General features: G+C 37.6%; 2 protein-coding genes across 2 annotated transcripts in view; both read left to right on the top strand.

Annotated features, from left to right (window-relative positions):
• LOC144615214 (uncharacterized) overlaps positions 1 to 2,300 on the top strand; it is a 104,373-nt gene extending 102,073 nt beyond the window's left edge. The window contains exons 8-12 of the mRNA XM_081794733.1: positions 318 to 371; positions 1,013 to 1,117; positions 1,294 to 1,347; positions 1,617 to 1,718; positions 2,230 to 2,300. Coding sequence (XP_081650859.1) covers positions 318 to 371; positions 1,013 to 1,117; positions 1,294 to 1,347; positions 1,617 to 1,718; positions 2,230 to 2,300 — 386 coding nt within the window. The remainder of the gene's footprint in view (positions 1 to 317; positions 372 to 1,012; positions 1,118 to 1,293; positions 1,348 to 1,616; positions 1,719 to 2,229) is intronic.
• A 671-nt stretch (positions 2,301 to 2,971) lies between these two features.
• LOC144615215 (uncharacterized) overlaps positions 2,972 to 22,916 on the top strand; it is a 37,302-nt gene continuing 17,357 nt past the window's right edge. Inside the window, exons 1-8 of the mRNA XM_078442080.1 lie at positions 2,972 to 3,078; positions 3,863 to 3,916; positions 6,052 to 6,150; positions 8,489 to 8,542; positions 9,585 to 9,689; positions 10,219 to 10,269; positions 11,167 to 11,271; positions 22,642 to 22,695. Of these exons, the coding sequence (XP_078298206.1) occupies positions 3,018 to 3,078; positions 3,863 to 3,916; positions 6,052 to 6,150; positions 8,489 to 8,542; positions 9,585 to 9,689; positions 10,219 to 10,269; positions 11,167 to 11,271; positions 22,642 to 22,695 (583 nt within the window). The 5' untranslated portion in view covers positions 2,972 to 3,017. The remainder of the gene's footprint in view (positions 3,079 to 3,862; positions 3,917 to 6,051; positions 6,151 to 8,488; positions 8,543 to 9,584; positions 9,690 to 10,218; positions 10,270 to 11,166; positions 11,272 to 22,641; positions 22,696 to 22,916) is intronic.

Here is a 22,916-nt window from a genome sequence, read left to right as displayed (position 1 = left end):
GGGTTCTTTAGGCAGGTGTAGGTGGAATCTAAGTGATCGGCAGGACGCGCTGTGAGCCCCGCGTCCTCCTACGCCGCCATCTTCACAATACTCCTCTTGTTAAAATTATTCTTAGGCATTTTATGCTTTTCATGCTCTTGTAAATGAAATTGCTTTCTTAAGTTTTCATTTGCTTGTTGCAACTCTATAGCAATACAGTTGATTTTTGTATGTTGATACAAGACTGCATTTTCTGCTTCTGAAATTATTCAGTTCATGCTATTTTTGTGAAACTCGTATTCATTCTACCATTACATGAATTATGACTTTTCTTACAGCCAATGGAAAGTTATATCGTAATAGACTACTGAAGGCTATGAAGTCTCTCAAAAGTAAGTAAAAAACAAAATTATAAGGCATGTTATCTAGGTCTCCAGATACACCATCCAAGGATGAATCTTGGCCCTATCTAAGCTTTTAATTATAATTCTTCCAGCATAACTACATCTTACCTGCTGTTAATATATACTTTCTCTTGGCAGGAAGTCCACTGTCTTCTTAGATTTTTTTCAACTTTTTCTCAGGAAGAAAAACCAACCCTGGCAAAAACAAACAAAAAACCCTGGTTGTTATTGAAAAGCAATGGTCAGCTACAATAATAACTAATAAGTCAAAACATAACCCTACTTTTTATGCAGAGTAATTCAGTTAGTGGTCTGCAGTTCTGTTTGTTCCAGCACCTTAACCTTGTTTTACTTTGTAGGCTTGTCCACAAGAATAGACTAAAGGAAATACAGTTCTGACTCCATTGACTTTCTATTTGAGTCTTTAAGTGGAAAAGTCTATTTGGGATTTCAGCCTTGTCAAAGTGTAATAATAACAGAGGCATGAAATATATTTTATCTTTTGTTTCTTTTGTTTTAATAGTATGTGTTCATTAAAGTTAATAATAGTTTTCCTAAAAAACATTTTTACATTTTACTATTATACAACTTTTTTTTTTCAAATGTCGCTTTACTGTCTCTTTCCTAAGATGGGAAGATTAAAAAGAATTACCTCCATACTAGTTTGGGAAATATGGGAATGGGGCTCACAGACGAGGAACTTGCTGGATTGTCAGGAGACCTACAAGTTGATGGTGAGTGCCAAAGATAGCATTCAGGATCTATTTATCTTGATCTTCGATTTAAAGGAGTATCAATTAAAATTATGTTGTGAGACAGATTTAGCTGGACTTTATTATACTCTATAAACAAAGTGTATCTTTTTCTGAGCTCATGTCATTGATTACATGTCTCTTTTGGACTTCTGTAGCAAACGGGAATGTTGATCTGCATGACGTGATGGAAGGAATGAAAGCTATTACAGGTGAGCACAAAGTCACTATAAACCTAAATTCCCATTAGAACACTAACTATATTTTACCATTAACCTTAAATGCCATGTTGATTCTGTTACTGTGCTCCTTATTATAAATATTTGTCCAGAGTCGGGCTTTGTGGTATTCGTGTTTTGGTAACAAAATTTTAGCTTCAAGTCTTGGTAGGAAGACCCTTACTCTCTTAAAAAAATAATCTAAAAATAACTTTTTTAGACTCACTAAATTTCCCTCACGAGCCTTTCTCTTTCTGATTAAGGGAAAGTTGACATCAAAAACCTGGAAACCGTTCTAGGTGACATGGGAATCAAGCTCACAGACCAGGAACTTGAAGATCTGAAAGAAAACCTGCCAGTCAGTGGTGAGCACGTGAGATACCATTGGATTTTGAGCTTTCAGTGTTATGTACCGTTAGCAATGAAAGGAATGGAACGAGGGAACTTTCTACGCAGAAGAGGTCCAGATTGTAGATGGGACAAGAACACTGACAAAGAAGTTGAGAATGTAGTATTTGGACACAGGTGGCGTGGCTACTAGAAGAGTCTGCGAAGTTCTGAGGACAACAAAGTTTGCCTTTACAAAATGGCCGCTTTTGAATCTCATCTTTTTGTTATCAAATTCAAGAGTTGATATTTTATGAAATAGAAAGTCAAATTTACATTTTTTAAATAAGTATATTTTTAATATTTTAAATCTTTTCTTCTGTTCTATACTGAAGCATATTCTGAGTAAATGTTTGTTGAATGGCTATTTAAAGTGCATAACAAAATGCCCAGTAACAAAAGGCTGTTATAATCTGAAGGGGAGGAGAGCGTTCTTACGCTATTTTATATCACTTTATGAGCTTCAAGTTATGTTTTTTTTGGTTACAGTTGATAATACAGTTGCTCTGAAAACTTTGAAGGATGAAGTGAAAGCTTTTACAGGCAAGAATTTGTTATAAATGATTTGCAACAAATTGTGATTGACACTAAAAATTTTAATAGCATTTTCTCAAAATTCTACTACTGCTTTACAGATTCACATACTTTCAGTATTCATTTTGATAAATATGTGCATCTACTGATCAACATCTTAATCTAACATTATCTGGGTTTATAAGTAAAACAAAAGGACTATTTCTTCATTGTAAGTCATATATTCTTTGATGCTTTTTTTTCAGTAAAAGTGCCTGGCTCTTATTTATAGACCCAAACCTAGATGATCACAGCAAAAGCAGGGTGGAGCTTTAGAAATAAAAGTCCATTACCAACAGCTAATTACATAGTTTTAACAAAGTAAAGTAAAATATGTCATACTTTGTTAATTGTGTCTTGTATCATACTAACCGTCTCTTGACCTTATTTCTGGATAATTATATGACCAGATTTGCTTCTGTACTATGTGATATCATTCCCAGTGTTAGGGATACATCCCATTTGCTAATACTGAGGGACAAATTCTATTTTTTTATTTAGCATTTGACTCTTTTTAGTAGCAAATCTTTCACTCCATCTTTCCTTTTCATTCTGGTATCAGAGAAAGGACTAGAGCAGCAAAAGTAAATGTTTAGACCATGTTAAATAATAAGATTGTCCGTTAATAGTTTAACCTGTAACTATTCTGTCTTTTCAAAGGAGAAAAGGTTGATTCCAGGGACCTACAAAATACTCTAAAAGACATGGGGATTGAGCTTACAGACGAGGAGGCCAAGCAACTGAGGAAAACACTGCCCCTTGATGGTAAATAAATGCCACATAAATGCCACCATGCCTTCCAGGAAACCTGACTTTATGGGTCAGTGCGAGCCATTCTCAATCTTTGAGTAGTACAGTTTTGTCTTAAAATGCCATAAATTAATAGATAAAGGCACTTCTGACTTGAAAAGAAATTCTTTCAGTACCTCTTGGAACACAATCTGAGATTCATCGCTACATTGCCATATAGTAATCTGAGTGATTAATACTATCCTCTCAGATTGGTATCAGTTTTGCAATAAGAGCAAGGAAACATAATGAAGGAGAAAGAGGACATCAGTAGAATAAAAAGGAAGAAATATTTTAATGTATTTTTTAGAATTGCACCATGGGAGAGTTTAATAAATGTCTCTAATTCCAAAGAATGGGTAAGTTTGTCACTGTGGAAAACATCTATCTATCTATCTATCTATCTATCTATCTAGAGCACACGAGCAGGGCAGGGGTAGAGGGAGAGAGAGAGAGAGAGAGAGAGAGAGAGAGAGAGAGAGAGAGAGAGAATCTCAAGCAGGCTCCACAGTCAGCACAGAGCCTGACATGGGGTTCAGTCTGATGACTGAGATCATGACCTGAGCCCAAATCAAGAGTCAGATCCTTAACCGACTGAGCCACTCAGGCACCACAAACATTTATATTTTTAAATGTCCATATCGTATAACTATAAAATAGATGCATTTTTAAAGCAAATCATTGAAATGTATCTTTCTACAATCATATAATTTGTAATGTTTTGGTTTTCTGGAGATCTGAATTGTACTTTTTCTTACAGCCCACGGAAAGGTGTTTCAAAGCAGGTTGCTGAAGGATGTGAAGTATAATAAAAGTGAGTAAGAAGCACAAAGATGAGGCATATGAAATATCCTTAAGCATTAAATTTATATCACTAGAATATAACACCTTATTTTGCTTCTTGTACCACATCTATGTTTTTGCTGGTAGTAATCCTTACTTTATCTTAGATGAAAAGTTCTCTACTGCATTGTGTTTTTTTTTTTTTCAACGTTTTTTTTAATTTATTTTTGGGACAGAGAGAGACAGAGCATGAATGGGGGAGGGGCAGAGAGAGAGGGAGACACAGAATCGGAAACAGGCTCCAGGCTCCGAGCCATCGGCCCAGAGCCTGACGCGGGGCTCGAACTCACAGACCGCGAGATCGTGACCTGGCTGAAGTCGGAGGCTTAACCGACTGTGCCACCCAGGCGCCCCCGCATTGTGTTTTTGAAGCTTTCTCTGAAGAAACAATTATATGAACAGAAATAAAGATGGAAGGAAAGGAAGGAAGGAAGGAAGGAAGGAAGGAAGGAAGGAAGGAAGGACGGCAGGCAAGCGTGTGCAAGGGAGGAAGGTGGGAAGGAGAAAGGAAGAAGGTTTGGGACTTACTCCAAAATGTGAGCAGAAGCAGACAAAACAATCTCAGAGTAAGAGTTTAGGAAAGGACTATAATCTCTCCTTCTTGGTGGAGATTACTGGTTATTGCTCTTTAGTTACACTTGCTCAGCCCTGCCCCACCTAACTTTTTCCTGGGCCTGTATGTTTAACGTTTGAGGAAACAAATTCTAATTCTAACTCTGCTTTTAACTCTTTATTTTTTTTTAATTTTTTAATGCTTTTTTATTTTTAAGAGAGAGACCGAGAGAGACAGAGTGCGAGTGGGGGCGGGAGGGAGCAGAGAGAGAGGGAGACACAGAACCCAAAAGCAGGCTCCAGGCTCTGAGCTGTCAGCACAGAGCCCAACGTGGGGCTCGAACTCACAAACCATGAGATCATGACCTGAGCTGAAGTTGGACGCTCAACCAACGAGCCGCCCAGGTGCCCCTGCTTTTAACTCTTTAAATTGTAACTCAGCTTGTAAAGAGTTGTACATATATATTGTAGTTTTGTTCTTTGCTTGAAAATTTTAGCAGTTATGCTAGATTGTGAAGTCATTCTCTTTTAGCAGTATATTCATGTAACAGCACCAACTATTACTATCTTAAAGAGATATTTGCACCCCCATGTTCATTGCAGCATTATCTGCAATACCCAAGACAAAGACACAACATGTCTCTTGACAGATGAATGAAGAAAATAGAATAAATATATATAAATATGTACATACATAATACATAATAGAATATTATTTGACCGCAGAAAACAAGGAAAGCCTGCCATTTTCAACAAGGATGAAACTTGAGGGCATTATGCTAAGTGAAATAAGTCAGACAGAAGAAAACAAATACTATATGATACCTCCTATGGGTGGAATCTAAGAAACCAAACTCATAGAAACAGAGACCTGATCAGTAGCTGCCAGAGGCAGGGGGTTGGGGAGAGGAATAGGTGAAGGTAGTCAAAAGGATGCAAACTTCCAGCTATAAGAGGGGTAAGTTCTGGAGATATAATGTAAGGCACGTTGACTATAATTAACAACACTATCATATTTTTGGAAATTGCTAAAAGAGTAAATTTAAAAGTTCTCACCATACACACAACCAAAAATGTAACTATGTGAGATGACAGATGTGTTAACTAAACTTATTGTGGTAATCATTTTGCAGTGTATATATATACATATATTGTACACCTTAAACTTATACACTGTCATATGTCAATTATTCAATAAAACTGGGGGAGGGGCGCCTGGGTGGCTCAGGGGTTGAGCGATGGACTTCGGCTCAGGTCATGATCTCGCAGTTCGTGAGTTTGAGCCCCGCGTCGGGCTCTGTGCTGACAGCTCACAGCCAGGAGCCTACTTCAGATTCTGTGTCTCCCTCTCTCTGCCCCTTCCCTGCCCATGCTCTGTCTCTCTCTGCCTCTCAAAAATGAATAAACATTAAAAAAAATTTTTAAATAAGATAAAACTGGGGGAAAGGGGGAAAACATTAATGTCTGTTAGTTGAAGATAATAATATACGTTCATGAATTTTTCTAAATATTTTGTATTCATTCCATTTTTTCTTTCCTTTTCATGTTTTCAAGGAGGGAAGATTGATGTAAATAACCTGGACCCTGTTTTAGAAGCTATGGAGGTCAAGCTGACAGAAAAGGAACTGAATCTGTTAAAGGATCTTCTGCGTGGTGAGCATTATAGAAAACACTGTGATTTTAAACAGATGTGCTTGCAGGATTAATTTTGACTGTTTCAAAAGTTTAAATTATTTGTTGCCTGAAGACATTCGAATAGCTTGCAGAAGAACTCAGGGGGTAAAAAGGCTGTTCTTTTTTTTTAGTGTTTTTTTTGTTAATGTTTATTTATTTTTGAGAGAGAGCCAGACAGAATGTGAGTAGGGGAGGGGCAGAGAGGGAGACACACAACTCGAAGCAGGTTCCAGGCTCCAAGCTGTCAGCACAGAGCCCAATGCCCAGGAACCGTGAGATCATGACCTGAGCTGAAGGTGATGCTTAACCGACTGAGCCACCCAGGTGCCCCAAAGGCTGTTCATTTTTGTTGCTTTAAAACCTCTCATCTATTTCTTTATACATCTTGGACTAGGGGTGGATGCTAGTGAGAAGGGGAGGGATTTTTGTTGTCTGGTTTTACAAAAATAGGATCTGCAATGTGGTTTTTGTTTGTTTATTTGTTTGTTTTTGCTGATCCGTATATCACTGCCATTCACACCGTGGTGCAGAACATCATCCATGAGAGGCTCCACTCCTCAGTGCCAAGGCCGTTGTGTGTACCTGCCAAATACAGTCCTCTCTGTGTTCTGACCATTGAGCCGGATGGCTTATTCGCTTATAAAAGAATATGAAGATTTGACAGCCACTAAGTGCACCTGTCATTGACACAGGGTTCTCAAAACTAAAACCTAGAAATGCCACACACCTATCTGTGCCTTCAGGAGAAAGCTCCGTGTGTCAAATCTTAATAATGCAGTATGTCCTGTGTAAAGAGGAGCCTGTGTAGATTGGCACATTCTGAGGAATCTGTCAGTGTAAAGTGGTAACATCTGCCTTTTTTATTTACAAATGTAAATGAAATGTAATTATTCAGCCATTCCTCATTTCTCTATTCATAGATATTGAGATGCTTTCTTTTCTGGTCACTATAACAAAGAAAGTTAACAGAAAAATATGTGTAGTATTACAATTTTTAAAAAATATATGTAATACACTTTATAAACATAAGAAAGTTCTGGAAGGCTATACACAAAACTGTTAGTAATAGTGAGGAGAGGTACTGAAGCTGAGGAGAGGTAAAAGAAGGGACATTTACCTTTTCTTAAACGCTCTTTTTTTTTTAGCCTGTTACACAAAGTATGTTTTAAATTCTACTTTTTTAAGCTTAATTTATTTTGTTTTTAATTTAAGATGAATACATGGGGTGCCTGGGTGGCTCAGTTGGTTAAGCGTCCAACTTCGGCTCAGGTCATGATCTCACGGTTTGTGAGTTTGAGCCCTGCATCAGGCTCTGTGCTGACAGCTCAGAGCCTGGAGCCGGCTTCGGATGCTGTGTCTGTCTCTCTTTCTGCCCCTCCCCTGCTCACATTCTGTGTGTGTGTGTGTGTCTCTCTCTCTCAAAAATAAATAAACACTAAAAATTTTTTTAAAAAGATGTATACAAATGGTGTGGTAAAATGACAGGATTTTGGCTGTTTTTTTATCTACCAATTAGGTTCAGCGGATCACTAAATTGACCACTTAAGTAACTAGTTCCTATCAAATATCCCTCACTGCTTAACATTGGTCTCTACCTGCCCATTGCATCAACATGTGGTAACACAAGATAACAATCCTAACGAATACTGAGAGATACATAATTTTAAAAAGTGAGGAAAGTAAGATTGAAGGATTACTCAAATCACACAAAGCCACTAACGAATGTGGGCCTGGCAGAGTTAGAACATTTAATAATTGAAGAAGAAAAATTGTACATGAATAATATGTACATGAATAATATGATAGGACATTCAACATACAGTGTTTTCAATCTCAAAAGATTTTAAAGGACCTCTTGGAACAAAATCAATCTTTTGGTAAAGGTTATTTTTATACGTCTCATTTCAAAGTTCAAAAGCTGTGGAGTACAATAACCTAATTTGCTCAGAAAAAAATCACATCCCAACACACTTGAAACAGTCGGCATTGAATTCATTGTTTCTTCTAAGAATCATGGAATAGTTATAATGTGAATTTTCTTAAATATTAGGTGAAATAAACTTTGACAGTTTTCATCTTTATTATTTAATGAAACCATTTAAGATCTTTTTTTTTTTTTCATTATTTATTATTAAATCTTGGTCCTCATTGCTAATGAATTATTTTCCTTGGTCATCTTCTGGAACCAATCTTAGATTGGTTAAATCTTAGATTTAAAAAAAAAAATCTTAGATTAAAAAAAAAAAACCTCCTGTCCTATGTATCTTTTTTCTGAGTCCATGTTATTATTCTTCTCTGATTAAACTTTGTCTTACAGGCTCTAAGAAAGTTGATCTGCAAAAACTTATGGAAAAAGTAGAGGATGTTACAGGTGAGGAAAAAGTTACCAAATACATATGATTCTGATTCTTTACACATATTCTTCCCTGTTACTTTATATTCCTTTTAAATTATGATATTTTGGGGCACCTGGGTAGCTCGGTCAGTTAAGTGTCTGACTCTTGATTTTGGTTCAGGTCATGATCTCACGGTTCGTGAGATCAAGCCCCGCATCTGGCTCTGCACGGAGCCTGCTTGGGATTCTCTCTGTCCCTTTCTCTCTGCCCCTCCCCTGCTTACTCTCTCTCAAAATAAATAAGCATTAAAAATAATAGTAAATAAATTAGGCATAATTTTTAATAAACTGATTTCCTGGACTTTGGTTTTTCAGGGTTTTCTTTTTTTTTTTTAAGTTTTTCTTTAAATTCTAGTTAGTTATCATATAGTGTAATATTGGTTTCAGGAGTAGAATTTAGTGATTCATCACTTATGTAACACCCAGTGCTCATTATAACAAGTGCCCCCCTTAATACCCATCACCCATTTAGCCCATCCCTTGCCCACCTCAGTTCGTTCTCCATCAACCCTCAGTTTGTTCTCTATAGTTAAGAGTTTGCCTCCCTCTCCCTTTTTTTTCTCCTTCCCCTGTGTTCATCTGTTTTGTTTCTTAAATTCCACATAGACTGAAATCAGAAAGTATTTGTCTTTCTCCGGTTTGTCGATGCTTTAACAACAAAACATAGTGCCATATTTTGTTAGGCCCTATAATCTCATTTTTTCCAGATTTTTACTAAAAACATTAGTGCAATAAAAAGAGACTAAAGTTTTATTACCTACTAGTAATCTCCCACAACAGAATATTATGAAATGCATTACTATGCACTCTGTTATTTTGTCTCTATTATTACTAAAGTTATGGAAATAAACACTTTAATATTTTACCATAACTACAGTCAAACAGGACTCATTTGACTTTATTATGTATTGAGTAGTTGGTGCTAATAATTAAACAGTAATAAGAGATTTCATTATTATTTAGAATAATTAGATGGTTCTTTAAAATCTCACATGTTACCATTTCTGTCCTTTTAAAGGAGAGGAAATTGATGTCAATGACATGGAAACAGTTCTAGGAAACATGGGAATAGAACTCACAGATAAAGAACTCTCACAACTGGTGAAAAATCTGCCAGTTGATAGTGAGTATTTAAAAAAAAATGTAGTCATACAGGGAAGTGTATTGTTAACTTGTGAAAACTTGTAAAATTGTCTCTATCTTATTGCTTGTCAGAAATAATTTCATGATTCATGTTACATAATTTTAAATGACTATTATATGTTAAAATTTTCTCTGTGCCAAATTTATCTTTAGTTTGAGAAGTAACCGTTGTATCATCGTGGCTCCTATCATCAGGATTCAGTTATATTACTTATAACTTTTGAGTCTATCAAGAGATGTAAAATTTAATCCAGAATAAATGAGAAAAAGAGAAAGGAGTGATCTAATAGGGGAAAATGAAAATATCACAAAAGAAAAGTAAAAGATATTTTTCAGGATGGCAGAATGTCAGTATCCCCATCCCTTACAATTTCATTATTTGCCACTAAATCAGAAAATTTCTAAGGCAGTTCACAAAAGATGTCTTACTGAAATTGCTGATTTCTTACTAGACAGTAATGAAATTCCACATTGCTCTTCTGTGATCTGAATAGTCCTTTTCCTTACAGATGGAAAGGTCTATCGAAGAAGGTTGCTGGATGGTATAAAGTTTCTTAAAGGTAAGGGAGAAACTTAACAAAACACAAATGAGTCTGAGATCATCACGTTTGGCATTTAGACTAATTCCTTGTGATTAAATTGTCAACTCTGCCACTTAACACATTATTATATACTTTTGTTTCTTTTGTGGATGATCGTGTTCTTTAGGAGATCATCTTTTATGTTGTAACTTGGAAAGAATTCCTATGCTTTCTCGGGATTTTTCAAACTTTGACAGAAGTAGAAATTATCAGAGCCCAGGAAACATAGCAAAAGTAAAGGGAAAATTAGCACCTCTTCAGTTAGTTTATTCAGCAACAAAAGACTACTAATCTGACATTTAGACCAAGAGAGCAAGAGAGTGCTAGAAAGTCTCCAAGAAACTGAAAGAACATGGGACTGAATAGATAGACAGGGAGCAGGCCAGGAAAAAGGTCATGTCTAAGCAAGGTTCCGAATACCACCTTCATGATTTCTACCAAATCCACACACTATTTGTACTACTATTAATATTTTCACTGATACTGATTTACTTTTTACTTAAATTTTAAAAAATTTTAAATGGTAATGGAAAAACAGCATGCCTTAACATAACTAGACATTAATTGTAAAAACGAACACAATCAAAATGAGACAATAGTGGTTAGAAAAGCTGGAATTGTTATCACCCTACTAGAATTCTCTGAGAAGTCATTCTGTCACCTTTCAGTTTTTATACTGGGCGTGCTTATATTAAGATTAAAATTAAAACAATAAACTCAAACTCAAACTCTTATTATTGACTCTGTCCTCCTGTAAAGATCTCATCAGGCTTTGGTTTTTTGGAGGAACATGATAACCATAATCCTCTGGAGGTGAGGGTTTATCCCACATTTTAGGGACATTAACTGTTACCTGTATACTTCTTTTTCCATAAGGAGGGAAGATTGATTCCAGTAAAGTGGATGAAGTTTTGGGAGCTATGGGCATGGACCTCACTGAAAAGGAGCTTAAAGACATAATGCAAAATCTGCCAGTTAATGGTGAGCATTTTGGATGCCACTGAACACTCCAGAAAAACTACTTTTGTAAGCCTATTTATAACAATCATTCAAAATGCTTGTTTGACATCAAGAAGGCATTCTGAAAAGCTTGGGGAAAAAAACTCAGGTCCAAAGAAAGAACGCATCCTGTCTGTCGCTGGTTTCACACGCACACTAGAGAAAGATTTCAAGATAACTTGACTTTTTCACTCAACCTTACCTTTTTTTCCCTACAGAGTAAGGGAGAATTGATAGGTATTGCTCAAATTACAATTGAGCTCTTTGGCCACATTTGCTAATGCGTGACATCAGTATTTATAAAAAGGGTACTTAGTATAGCTGTGGCTATCTGTAATGTTGTTGTTACTTTTCTTTGTTAATATGGCCAGAGTATCCCTGCACTACATGGCCGCCATCTCAGTGTTTGTCTGTGTCTCACCTTCACATGGGTCCTATGGGGAAAAGTCTATTGCAAGCAACTTAAAACAGTTCTCCTCTAAATCTGTAGCCCAGTGAAGTCACAGAAGTCACAGAGCCTCCCTTCCACCAAATGCTGTTACTGAAGCAATCACAAGACCCTGCCCAGATTCAGTCTAAGCTTTTGGTGGGAGATGTATCAGTCACACTGTAATAAGATCGTGTGGGGCGGGAAATCTATGTCTCAGCCATCCTTGAAACATATGTTCTGCCACAGCTCCTTTTACTCAGCATATGTGTTTTAGATTCATCTCTGGTATTGTCTGTGTCAGTGATTTGTTTTGGTGGGAGTTAAGACAGTGGAGCAGCATGGGGACCCTGAGCTTGCCTCATCCCTGAAGCGCAGCTAGATCAGCAGCAAACCACGTCAAGCACCTAGGAAACTGAGCTGAGGATCAACACAACAATCTGCATAACTTGAGCCACAGAACTCAGCAGGTACACAGTGTGGAGAGGTGGACTGGGGGAGAGAAAAGCCACGGAGGGTAGGGAGCTGTTTTTGCTGAGAGAGGACAGAGAAAAGAGAGGAAGAGAGCGCGGTCCATCACGATCATGGAAGAACAACACTTCCCTGAAAGTAGCTGGAGAGAAAGAGAAAGAGTGAAAACACTCTCAGGGGACTGAACAAGAAATCTGCCCCCCCCAAATCTATTGATGGGAAGAAAGGAGAGGGTGTCAGTACCACCAGGATTCTATAAACAGTGGAGCACAGAGCCTGAAGTTCTGGAGGTCAGTGCCTGGTGGTGCTCTGGTGAGGAAGTAGGGCAAATCCCCAGGGGCAGGTAGTGGGGTTTGACGGGTCCTTGTGCCAATAAGGAGAAGCAGTTCTCCTACTTGGGGTGCATTTGGTAGAGGCCATATGGCCTCCCCATGGGCAAAAGTCCCGTCAGACCCCAGAGAGCAGCCACGTTTGCTGGTATTGGACGTCAGAGTACGATGAAACCTGGAACCGGCTGTGTGTTGTGGTTTGCCGTAATCCCTGACCCTCTGCCACTGCACGATCGCACAAATGTCTTCTGGGGCAAGTCAGCACCTGGCCATTGCTCAGCAAGACTCTCCCCAGAGTTGGCACGGGTCCCAGCCTCAGGGGTCTCTCAAGTGTCTGGGGTTTTGAAACACAGCTCCATCTGAGATAAACTCTAGAGGGAGGTGCCACCTGGCAGGTGGACAGCTTGGACACAGACCGGGTAGGGACAGGGAGTCGAGGAAGGCCTGAGACAAAGGAGGGGTGCTTGATTGTGTCAGCGAAAGCACAAAGTTCCTATGCCAGAGACTAGGGAGCTGGGCGAAGCCACCTCTCCCTTGCACGCACATGCTCACCACACTGATCCACCCCAGCAAGCTAAGCAGCGCCACCTAGTGGAGAACAGACCGTTACACCAAGCCCCACCCAACTGCGCTTCCAGGCACATCTCCTAGAAGACCAGCACAAGTCACTCCACCTGTTTAGTGTACGGTCTAAAGAAGACTTCGTAGTTCCAGTTCTAGGGGAAACTGGATATAACTTCATTCAGGTTTCATTCCACTTGATGGTTCATTTATTTCTTCATTTTCTTTCCTTCTGTTTTTGCTTAAATTGTTTTCTGTTTTTCCTCTTTCTTGGATACAGAAAGAGAAAATTTTATTTTTATTTTTTATACCTTATTCTTTATTTTTAAAAATACTTTCTTCCATTTCATTTTCTTTAATTTTATTATATAAATTTTCTTACCTTTTTTCCCCCTTTTCTTCCCCCTTCTTGCTTCTATTCTATCAAGCTTCTTTTAAGAAGCAGACCAAAACACATATAGGATCTATCTTCCTTCATTTGATATTTTGTCTTCAATTTTTTAATTTTTATTTTTTATTTAATTAATTTTTCTTCCTCTAAAATGACAAAGCGAAGGAATTCACCCCAAAAGAAAGAACAAGAAGAAATGACAGCCAAGGGCTTAATCAACACAGATATAAGCAAGATGTCTGATGTAGAATTTAGAACCATGATAATAAAAACACTAGCTGGTGTTGAAAAAGTAGAGAATCCCTTTCTGCAGAGATAAAAGAAGTAAAATCTAGTCAGGACATAATTAAAAATGCTATAACTGAGATGCAATCTCAAATGGATGCCACAGCGGCAAAAATGGATGAAGCGGAGAAGCAAAGAGCGATATAGAAGACAACATTATGGAGAATAATGAAGCAGAAAAAAAAGAGAGAGATATAGGCAAAAGAGCATGATACAAGACTTAGAGAACTCAGTGACTTATTAAAAAGGAATAACATCTGAATCATAGGAGTCCCAGAAGATGAAAAGAGGGGAAAGGGGCAGAAGGTTTATGTGAGCAAATTATAGCAGAAAACTTTCCTAATCTGGGGAAGGACACAGACATCAAGATCCAAGAAGCACAGAAAACTCCCATTAGACTCAACAAAAACGGACCATCAACAAGGCATGTCATAGTAAAATTCACAAAATACACAGACAAGGAAAGAATTGTGAAAGCAGCAAGGGGGAAAAAAGTCGTAGATCTATAAGGGAAGACAGATCAGATTCACAGCAGACCTATCCACAGAAAATTGGCAGGCAAGAAAGGAGTGGCAGGATATATTCAACATGCTGAATAGGAAAAATACGCAGCAAAGAATTATTTATCCAGCAAGGCTGTCATTCAAAATAGAAGGAGAGAGAAAGGGTTTCCCAGACAAACATAACTAAAGGAGTTTGTGACCACTAAACCAGCCCTGCAAGAAATTTTAAGGGGGCTCTTTGGAGAAAAGATAAAACAAAAAAAGACCAAAAGCAACAAAGAATGGAAAGGACCAGAGATTATCACCAGAAACACCAACTCTACAGGCAACACGATGGCTCTAAATTCATATCTTTCAGTACTCACTCTAAATATCAATTTAGATTGGATATCTACATTGGATATCTGAATTGGATATCTAAATATCCAATCAAAAGACATAGGGTATCAGAATGGATAAGAAAAAAGATCCATCTATATGCTGTTTATAAGAGACTCATTTTAGACCTAAACACACTGACAGATTGAAAGTAAGGGAATGGAGAACCATCTATCATGCTAATGGTCATCAAAAGAAAGTTGGAGTAGACATACTTATATCAGACAAACTAGATTTTAAAATAAACACCATAACAAGAGATGAAGAAAGTCATTATATCGTAATTAAGGAGTCTGTCCACCAAGAAGATCTAACAGTTGTAAATATTTGTGTCACCAACGTTTCCACCCAAATATGTAAATCAATCACAAACATAAATTCATTGATAATAATACCGTAATAGTAAGAGACTTCAACACCCCACTCACAACAATGGACATACCACGTCAGCAGAAAATCAACAAGGAAACAATGGCTTTGAATGACACACTGGACTGAATGGACTTAACAGATATATTCAGAACTTTTCATCCTAAAGCAGCAGAACACACATTCTTCTCGAGTGCACAAGGATCATTCTCCAGAGTAGATCACATGCTGGGACACAAATCAGCCCTCAATGAGTACAGAAAGATCAAAATCATACCTTGCATGATTTTACACCACAATGCTATGAAACTCAGAGTCAACTAAAAGAAAAAATTTGGAAAGACCATGAATATTTGGAGATTAAAGAACATCCTACTAAAGAATGAATGGGTTAACCAGGAATTTAAAGAGGAAATTAAAAAGTACATGGAAGCCGATGAAAATGAAAACACGACAGTCTAAAACCTCTGGGATGGAGCAAAGGCAGTCACTCGAGGGAAATATATGGCAATCCAGGCCTTCCTAAAGAAGGAAGGAAGGTCTCAAATGCACAACCTAACGTTACACCTAAAAGAGCTGGGAAAAGAACAGCAAAAACAAACAAACAAAAACAAAAACAAAAAAATGAAAAAAAAAAAAACAAACCCTAAACCAGCAGAAAAAGGGAGATAATAAAGATTAGAGCAGAAATCAATGATATTGAAATAGAAAAAAAACAGTAAAACAGATCAATGAAACCAGGAGGTGGTTCTTTAAAAGAATTAACAAAATGGATAAAACTGTAGCCAGACTGATCAAAAAGAAAAAGGAAAGGACCCAAATAAATTAAATCATGAATGAAAGAGGAGAGACCACAACCAACACTGCAGAAATACAAGCAATAATAAGAATATCATGAGCAATTACATGCCAACAACTTGGGCAATCTGGAAGAAATGGACAAATTCCTAGAAACAAATAAACTACCAAAACTGAATCAGGAAGAAAAGGAAATTTGAACAGACCCATAACTGGTAAAGAAATTGAATCAGCAATCAAAAATCTCCCAAAAAACAGGAGTCCAGGGCTGGATGGCTTTCCAGGGGAATTCTACCAAACATTTAAAGAAGAGTTAACACCTATTCCTTTGAAGCTGTTCCAAAAAAAAAAGAATGGAAGGGAAACTTCCAAACTCATTCTACGAGGCCGGCATTACCTTGATTCCAAAACCAGGCAAAGCCCCCGCTAAAAAAAGAACTACAGACCAATTTCCCTGATGAACATGGATGCAAAAATTCTCAACAAGATACTAGCCAACCAGATCCAACAATACATTAAAAGAGTTATTCATTCACAATCAAGTGGGATTTATACCTGGGATACAGGACTGGTTCAATATCCACAAATCAATGTGATACATCACATTAATAAATGAAAGGATAAGAACCACATGATCCTCTCAATAGATGCAAAGAAAGCATTTGACAAAATACAGCATCCTTTCTTGGTAAAAAACCCTAAAGAAAGTAGGGATAGAAGGATCATACCTCAAGATCATAAAAGCCATATATGAGAGATCCACTGCCGATATCATCCTCAATGGAGAAAAACTGAGAACTTTCCCCCTAAGGTCAGCAACACGACAGGGGTGTCCACTCTCACCACTGTTATTCAACATAGTATTGGAAGTCATAGCCTCAGCAATCAGAAAACATGAGGAAATAAAAGCATCCAAATCAGCAAGGAGGAAGTAAAACTTTCACTCTTCAAAGATGACATGATACTCTTATGTGGAAACCCAAAAGATTTCCCCCAAAAAACTGCTAGAACTGACCCATGAATTCAGCAAAGTCGCAGGATATAACATCAATGCACAGAAATCACTTGCATTTCACTACACAATAATGAAGCAGCAGAAAGAGAAATCAAGAAATCAATCCCACTTACAGTTGCACCAAAAACCATAAAATACTGAAGAATAAACCTAACCAAGGATGTGAAAAATCTATACACTGAAAACTATAGAAAGCTTATGAAAGAAATTGAAGAGAACACACACACAAAAGGAAAAATATCCATGCTCCTGGATTGGGAGAAAAAATATTGTTAAAATGTTGATACTACCCAAAGCAATGTACATATTCAGTGCAATCCCTATCAAAATAACACCAGCATGCTTCGCAGAGCTAGAACAAACAATCCTAAAATTTGTATGGAACCAGATAAGACCCCAAATAGCCAAAGCAATCCTGAAAAAGAAAACCAAAGCTGGAGGCATCACAATCCCAGACTTCAAGCTGTATTACAAACATGTAATCATCAAGACAGTATGGTATTGGCGCAAAAACAGACACATAGATCAATGGAACAGAATAGAGAACCCAGAAATGGACCCACAAACGTACGGCCAACTAATCTTTGACAAGGCAGGAAAGAATATCCAATGGGATAAAGACAATGTTTTTAGCAAATGGTGTTAGGAAACCTGGACAGTGACATTCAGAAGAAAAAACCTGGACCACTTTCTTACACCGCACACAAAAATAAACTCAAAATGGACGAAAGACAGGAAGCCATCAAAATCCTAGAGGAGAAAGCGGGAAAAAACCTCTTTGACCTCAGCTACAGCAACTTCTTACTTGACATGTCTCCAGAGGCAAGGGAAACAAAAGCAAAAATGAACTATTGGGACCTCATTAAGCACGGCAAGGAAAACAGCACAACTAAAAGGCAACTGACGGAATGGGAGAAGATATTTGCAAACGACATATCAGATAAAGAGTTAGTACCCAAAATCTACAAAGAACTTATCAAACTCAACACCCAAAAAATAAATAATCCAGTGAAAAAATAGACAAAAGACATGAATAGACATTTTTCCAAAGAAGACATCCAGATGGCTAACAGGCTTAAAAAGATACTCAGCGTCACTCATAATCAGGGAAATACAAATCAAAACCACTATGAGATACTACCTCACACCTGTCAGAATGGCTAAAATTAACAACTCAGGCAATGACAGATGTTGGTGAGGATGTGGAGAAAGAGGAACCCTTTTGCACTGCTGGTGGGAGTGCCAACTGGTGCAGGCATTCTGGAAAACAGTATGGAGTTTCCTCAAAAAAAAGAAAAATGGAACTACCCTACAGCTGAGCAATTGCACTACTAGGTATTTATCCAAAGGATACAGGAATGCTTTTCGAAGGGGCACATACACCCCAGTGTTTATAGCAGTGCTATCAACAATAGCCAAAGTATGGAAAGAGCCCAAACATCCATCGACAGATAAATGAATAAAGAAGATGTAGTACGTGTGTGTGTGTGTGTGTGTGTGTGTGTGTGTAATGGAGTGTTACTCAGTGATCAAAAAAGAATGAAATCTTGCCATTGCCATTTGCAGTAACGTGGATGGAACTAGAGTGTATTATGCTAAGTGAAATTAGAGAAAGACAAATATCATATGACTTCTCTCATATGTGGAATTTAAGATAGAAAACAGATGAACACAAGAGAAGGGAAGCAAAAATAATATAAAAACAAGGAGGGGGACAAACCATAAGAGACTCTTAAATACAGAGAACAAACTGAGAGTTGGTGGACGAGTTGTGGGTGGGGGGATGGGCTAATTGGGCAAGGGACATTAAGGCAGACACTTGTTGGGATGAGCGCTAGGTGTTATATGTAGGGGATGAATCCCTGGAATCTACTCCTGAAATTATTATTGCACTATACATTGACTAACTTGGATGTAAATTTTTAAAAAATTAATAAATTTTAAAAATGAAAACGAATACGATTAAATACTTAACCAGAAAAAAAGAAAATTGAATCAGACCATAATCCATATTCAAATTCTAAATAAATGTTGATAAAATATTAATCTTTGTTTATAGGTTTATGACTGTTATAATATTATTCATAAACTATACCTTTTGATGTCCCCCTTTATATCTGTTTAATGATTTGACTCTAAGTTATACTTTGATATTAATAACTGATGGTACGGGTTTCTTTTTGCTTGTATATATGCCTCAGATATCTTTGCCCATTCCTCTGTTTTCAATCTTCTTATCATTTGGTTGAAATATATTTTGCGAAATCATCATATAGCTGGGTTTTTAAGGAACCCATCTGACAATCGTTCCTTTTTTATTTTTTTTATTTAAAAAAAATTTTTTTTAAGTTTATTCATTCTTGAGAGACAGAGAGAGAGACAGAGCACAAGCATGGGAGGGGCTGAGAGAAAGGGAGACACAGAATCCGAAGCTGGCTTCAGGCTCTGAGCTGTCAGCACAGAGCCTGATGCAGGACTCGAACCCACGAACTGCCAAGATCATGACCTGAGCCGAAGTCAGACACTTAACCAAGCCACCCAGGTGCCCCTATCATTCCTTTTTTTTTTTTTAATTTTTTTGTAATGTTTATTTATTTTTGACAGAGAGAGAGAGAGAGAGAGAGAGAGAGAGAGAGAGACGGAGCATGAGTGGGGGAGGGGCAGAGAGAGAGGGAGACACAGAATCTGAAACAGGCTCCAGGCTCTGAGCGGTCAGCACAGAGCCCGGCGAGGGGGTCCAACTCACAGACCGCGAGATCATGACCTGAGCCGAAGTCGGACGCTCAACCGACTGAGCCACCCAGGCGCCCCTGTCGTTCCTTTTTTAATGAGAAATTTCAGTTTGCTCAGATTTGGTGTAATACTGGATATATTTAATTTTGTTTATTTAATCTTATGTTTATTACTTATTTTCTGTTGTTTTTTTTTCTTTTTTCTTAGGCTTATTATCACTGGTTTGTTCAAGTTGTCATTCATTATGTTTGTTTTCTTCCTAATTAATTCTGAAGTTTCAGAGGAGGATCACATTTCATCAAGTCTTACATTTCTTTTCCTCCCATTCACTGTCATACTTACATATAATAACTATTACTGGCAATAAAATACTACTTTATTCTCCATCAAGATAGCCTTTCCGATCAAATATTTCATTTCACTTTTATCCCTTCCCTCTGACCCCCCACGCAATCACAATAAGTGATTTAGAAGACTCTTATTCCTCCTACCATTTCCCCCACTCCCCACCATGAGACCTTGGGAATGTCTTTTACTTCCCCAACCATACAGTTTTAACTCCCACAAACAAACAACTCATAAAATTTCTCTTAGGGGTGTCTGGGTGGCTCATTCAGTTAAGCATCCAACTTTTGATTTCTCCTCAGGTCATGATCTCACAGTTGTGAGATTGAGCCCTGCATTGGGCTCTGCACTGAGCACAGAGCCTTCTTAAGATTCCCTCCCTCTCCCTCTGCCCCTTCTCTGCTTGCTCTGTGTGTGTGTGTGTGTGTGTGTGTGTGTGTGTGTTTCTCTCTCTCAATAATAAAAAAAAAACTATCTTAAATAATTTCCTTTCTATTTCAAGATTCTTTAGCACTTAATATTACATATTCCATAAAAGATTACTTTCAAACTTCTAGAAAAGAAGGAAGCATCTGTTTTGACATCTCTGTGTTTCTACCACCTCAGGAGCATATATGTTTCTGCCCACCTATTTTCTTCCTTCGTGCTCTTTTAGGAGTCGGAGGAATTGGAATGCCCTCATGCTGGCCTCTACTGATCTTCACCAGGGTCTTCAGGATTCTAAATGCCAAGCTTTTCCCCAAATCTATTACTTTCTAGTTCTCTTGGTGCACTCTGACACCTCTCTGGTGCTTCCCTAGTTGAGAGGGGAAAGAATCCCATGCCCATTCTTTCTTCCAGGACACAACCAGAGCTGAAGGTTTGACATAGCCCTGGCAGCCTAGAGAGACCAGCAACATTTGAATTTCAAAGGCAGACAGCTTTGAGGTGGTAGTTAAAGGGATATGAGCCATCTTCCACTCTCCATGTTCACAGAAGCCCTTCCAAAATTTTTATTAAAGTAAATACAAAAGAGTAAGAATAACATTATAAATAAAGGAAAATGATCAACTTCAGTTTTAAAAAATGCCCTTGTCACACAGATGTTTTAAATCTTACTAGTAGATTCCTCCTCTGCTGAGAAGAACTTGGAATATTTTAATGGAACAGAATTCCCTCCCAATTAGACGGCCTATGGCAGAGAGCCCTTTCATCTTGGGTCAGAATTTTCCCAGTAATAAGCCAGATGGGCAAAGGAAAGGATGAACAGAAAACCACAGTGACCCATGTACAAAGCCAGGCCAGAAATTGTAATCCTCTCCAAGGATCCCATCTCTTTTTCATGACAGACTTGATTACTTGTAATGACCCAGGTAAACCAGCACACATTTTCCATTTTGCCCTGACCTGTAGTTGGTATTGATGCAGAAGTTATTAGTGGCTAAGAATACTTTGAGAGATAAAGAATAAGGTCCAAAAATTCTCACCACAGAATTAACAACATTATTGGTAATTGATACACTTTTCTGGTTTTTCTTTGAGTATTTTGTAGGCACTCAAAAACAAGTTTGTTGAATTCATGAATAACTACATGTTACACCGTGTTTCCTATAACACTAGGTTATAGCTAGATTTTCTCATTAACATGGAGTATTATTTTACTATGGGGAAAAAAGCACTTTTCAGAAACTAAATGATGGGAATTAGCCACTTTTCTTCCCTGAGCATAATATATTGGAAATATTGGAGTATTACTTGTTTCAGGAAATAATTGTGCTTATTATCATTCAAGCTGACATCTTTCTTCTTCTACCTTCTTTTTTTTTAATGTTTATTTATTTTTGAGAGAGAGATGGAGAGACAGAGCATGAGGCAGGGAGGGGCAGTGAGAGGGGGAACCACAGAATCCGAAGCAGGCTCCAGGCTCTGAGCTGTCAGCACAGAGCCTGATGCAGGACTTGAACTCATGAACCGTGAGATCATGACCTGAGCCAAAGTCAGCTGCTCAACCAACTGAGCCATCCAGGTGCCCCTCTTCGTCTACCTTCTTATGAAGGGTGTAGCAAAGGTTAAGTTTTAGTGTGTGTGCACTTGTGTGTGATGTGCACGTGCGTGTGTGTGTGTATGTGTAACCAGTTTTTATATTTTTTATATTGAGGTATAACTGACATATAACATTACATTCAGGCATAATGATTCAATATTTGTATATATTGCAAAATGATTACCATATTAAGTCTAGTTAACATCCATCATAATATACAGTTACAAATATTTTTTGTTTTGATGAGAACTTTTAAGATCTCTCAGGGTGCCTGGGTGGCTCAGACGATTGAGCATCCGACTCTGGATTTCAGCTCAGGTCACAATCCCAGGATATTGGGATTGAGCCCCACATCAGGCTCCATACTGAGCTTGGAGCCTGCTTGGGATTCTCTCTCTCTCTCTCTCTCTCTCTCTCTCTCTCTCTGCCCTTCTCCCCTGCCTGGTCTCTCTTTGTCTCTCTCTCTCTCAAAGGAAAAAAAAAACGTTAAAAAAAATTAAGATCTACTCTCTTAGCAACTTTCAAATATTAATATTTCAGTATTAAGTATAGTCATCGTGCTGTGTATTACAACCCCATGACTTATTTTGTAACTAAAAGCGTGTACCTGCAAAAGGTTAAATTTTCTAAAGCAAATAAATACTGCTAAGTTTTTCTGCTCTATGCAACACATTTTCTTGGTCTCATTGTCATGTTTCTATCCAATTTATTCCTTGCCTTACAGTTAAAGGCAAGGTTGATCTGGAAAAGCTGATGAATGAAGTGAAATCTTTTTCGGGTGAGTAAGACATTACTTAAACATTTTTAATTAAATTCTAACCCTATGTTATATTTTGCATAGTGTTTTCCCAATATTATATCATAAATTTATTAATGTTGATATTTTACATATTTTCATGAAGTATTTCCATTCAACTTTACTTCTCCCTTTGACTTTGAATTATCTAGCATTTGGCTACAAAAGAAAATGGTGATATTTAAGTAATAATGATATTTTCT

This window comes from Panthera onca (assembly GCF_046562875.1).
Source record: "Panthera onca isolate mPanOnc1 chromosome E1 unlocalized genomic scaffold, mPanOnc1 haplotype 2 h2.Chr16_ul_11, whole genome shotgun sequence".
Taxonomy (NCBI): Eukaryota; Metazoa; Chordata; class Mammalia; order Carnivora; family Felidae; genus Panthera; species Panthera onca.
This window is presented reverse-complemented; position numbering and strand designations above follow the sequence as displayed.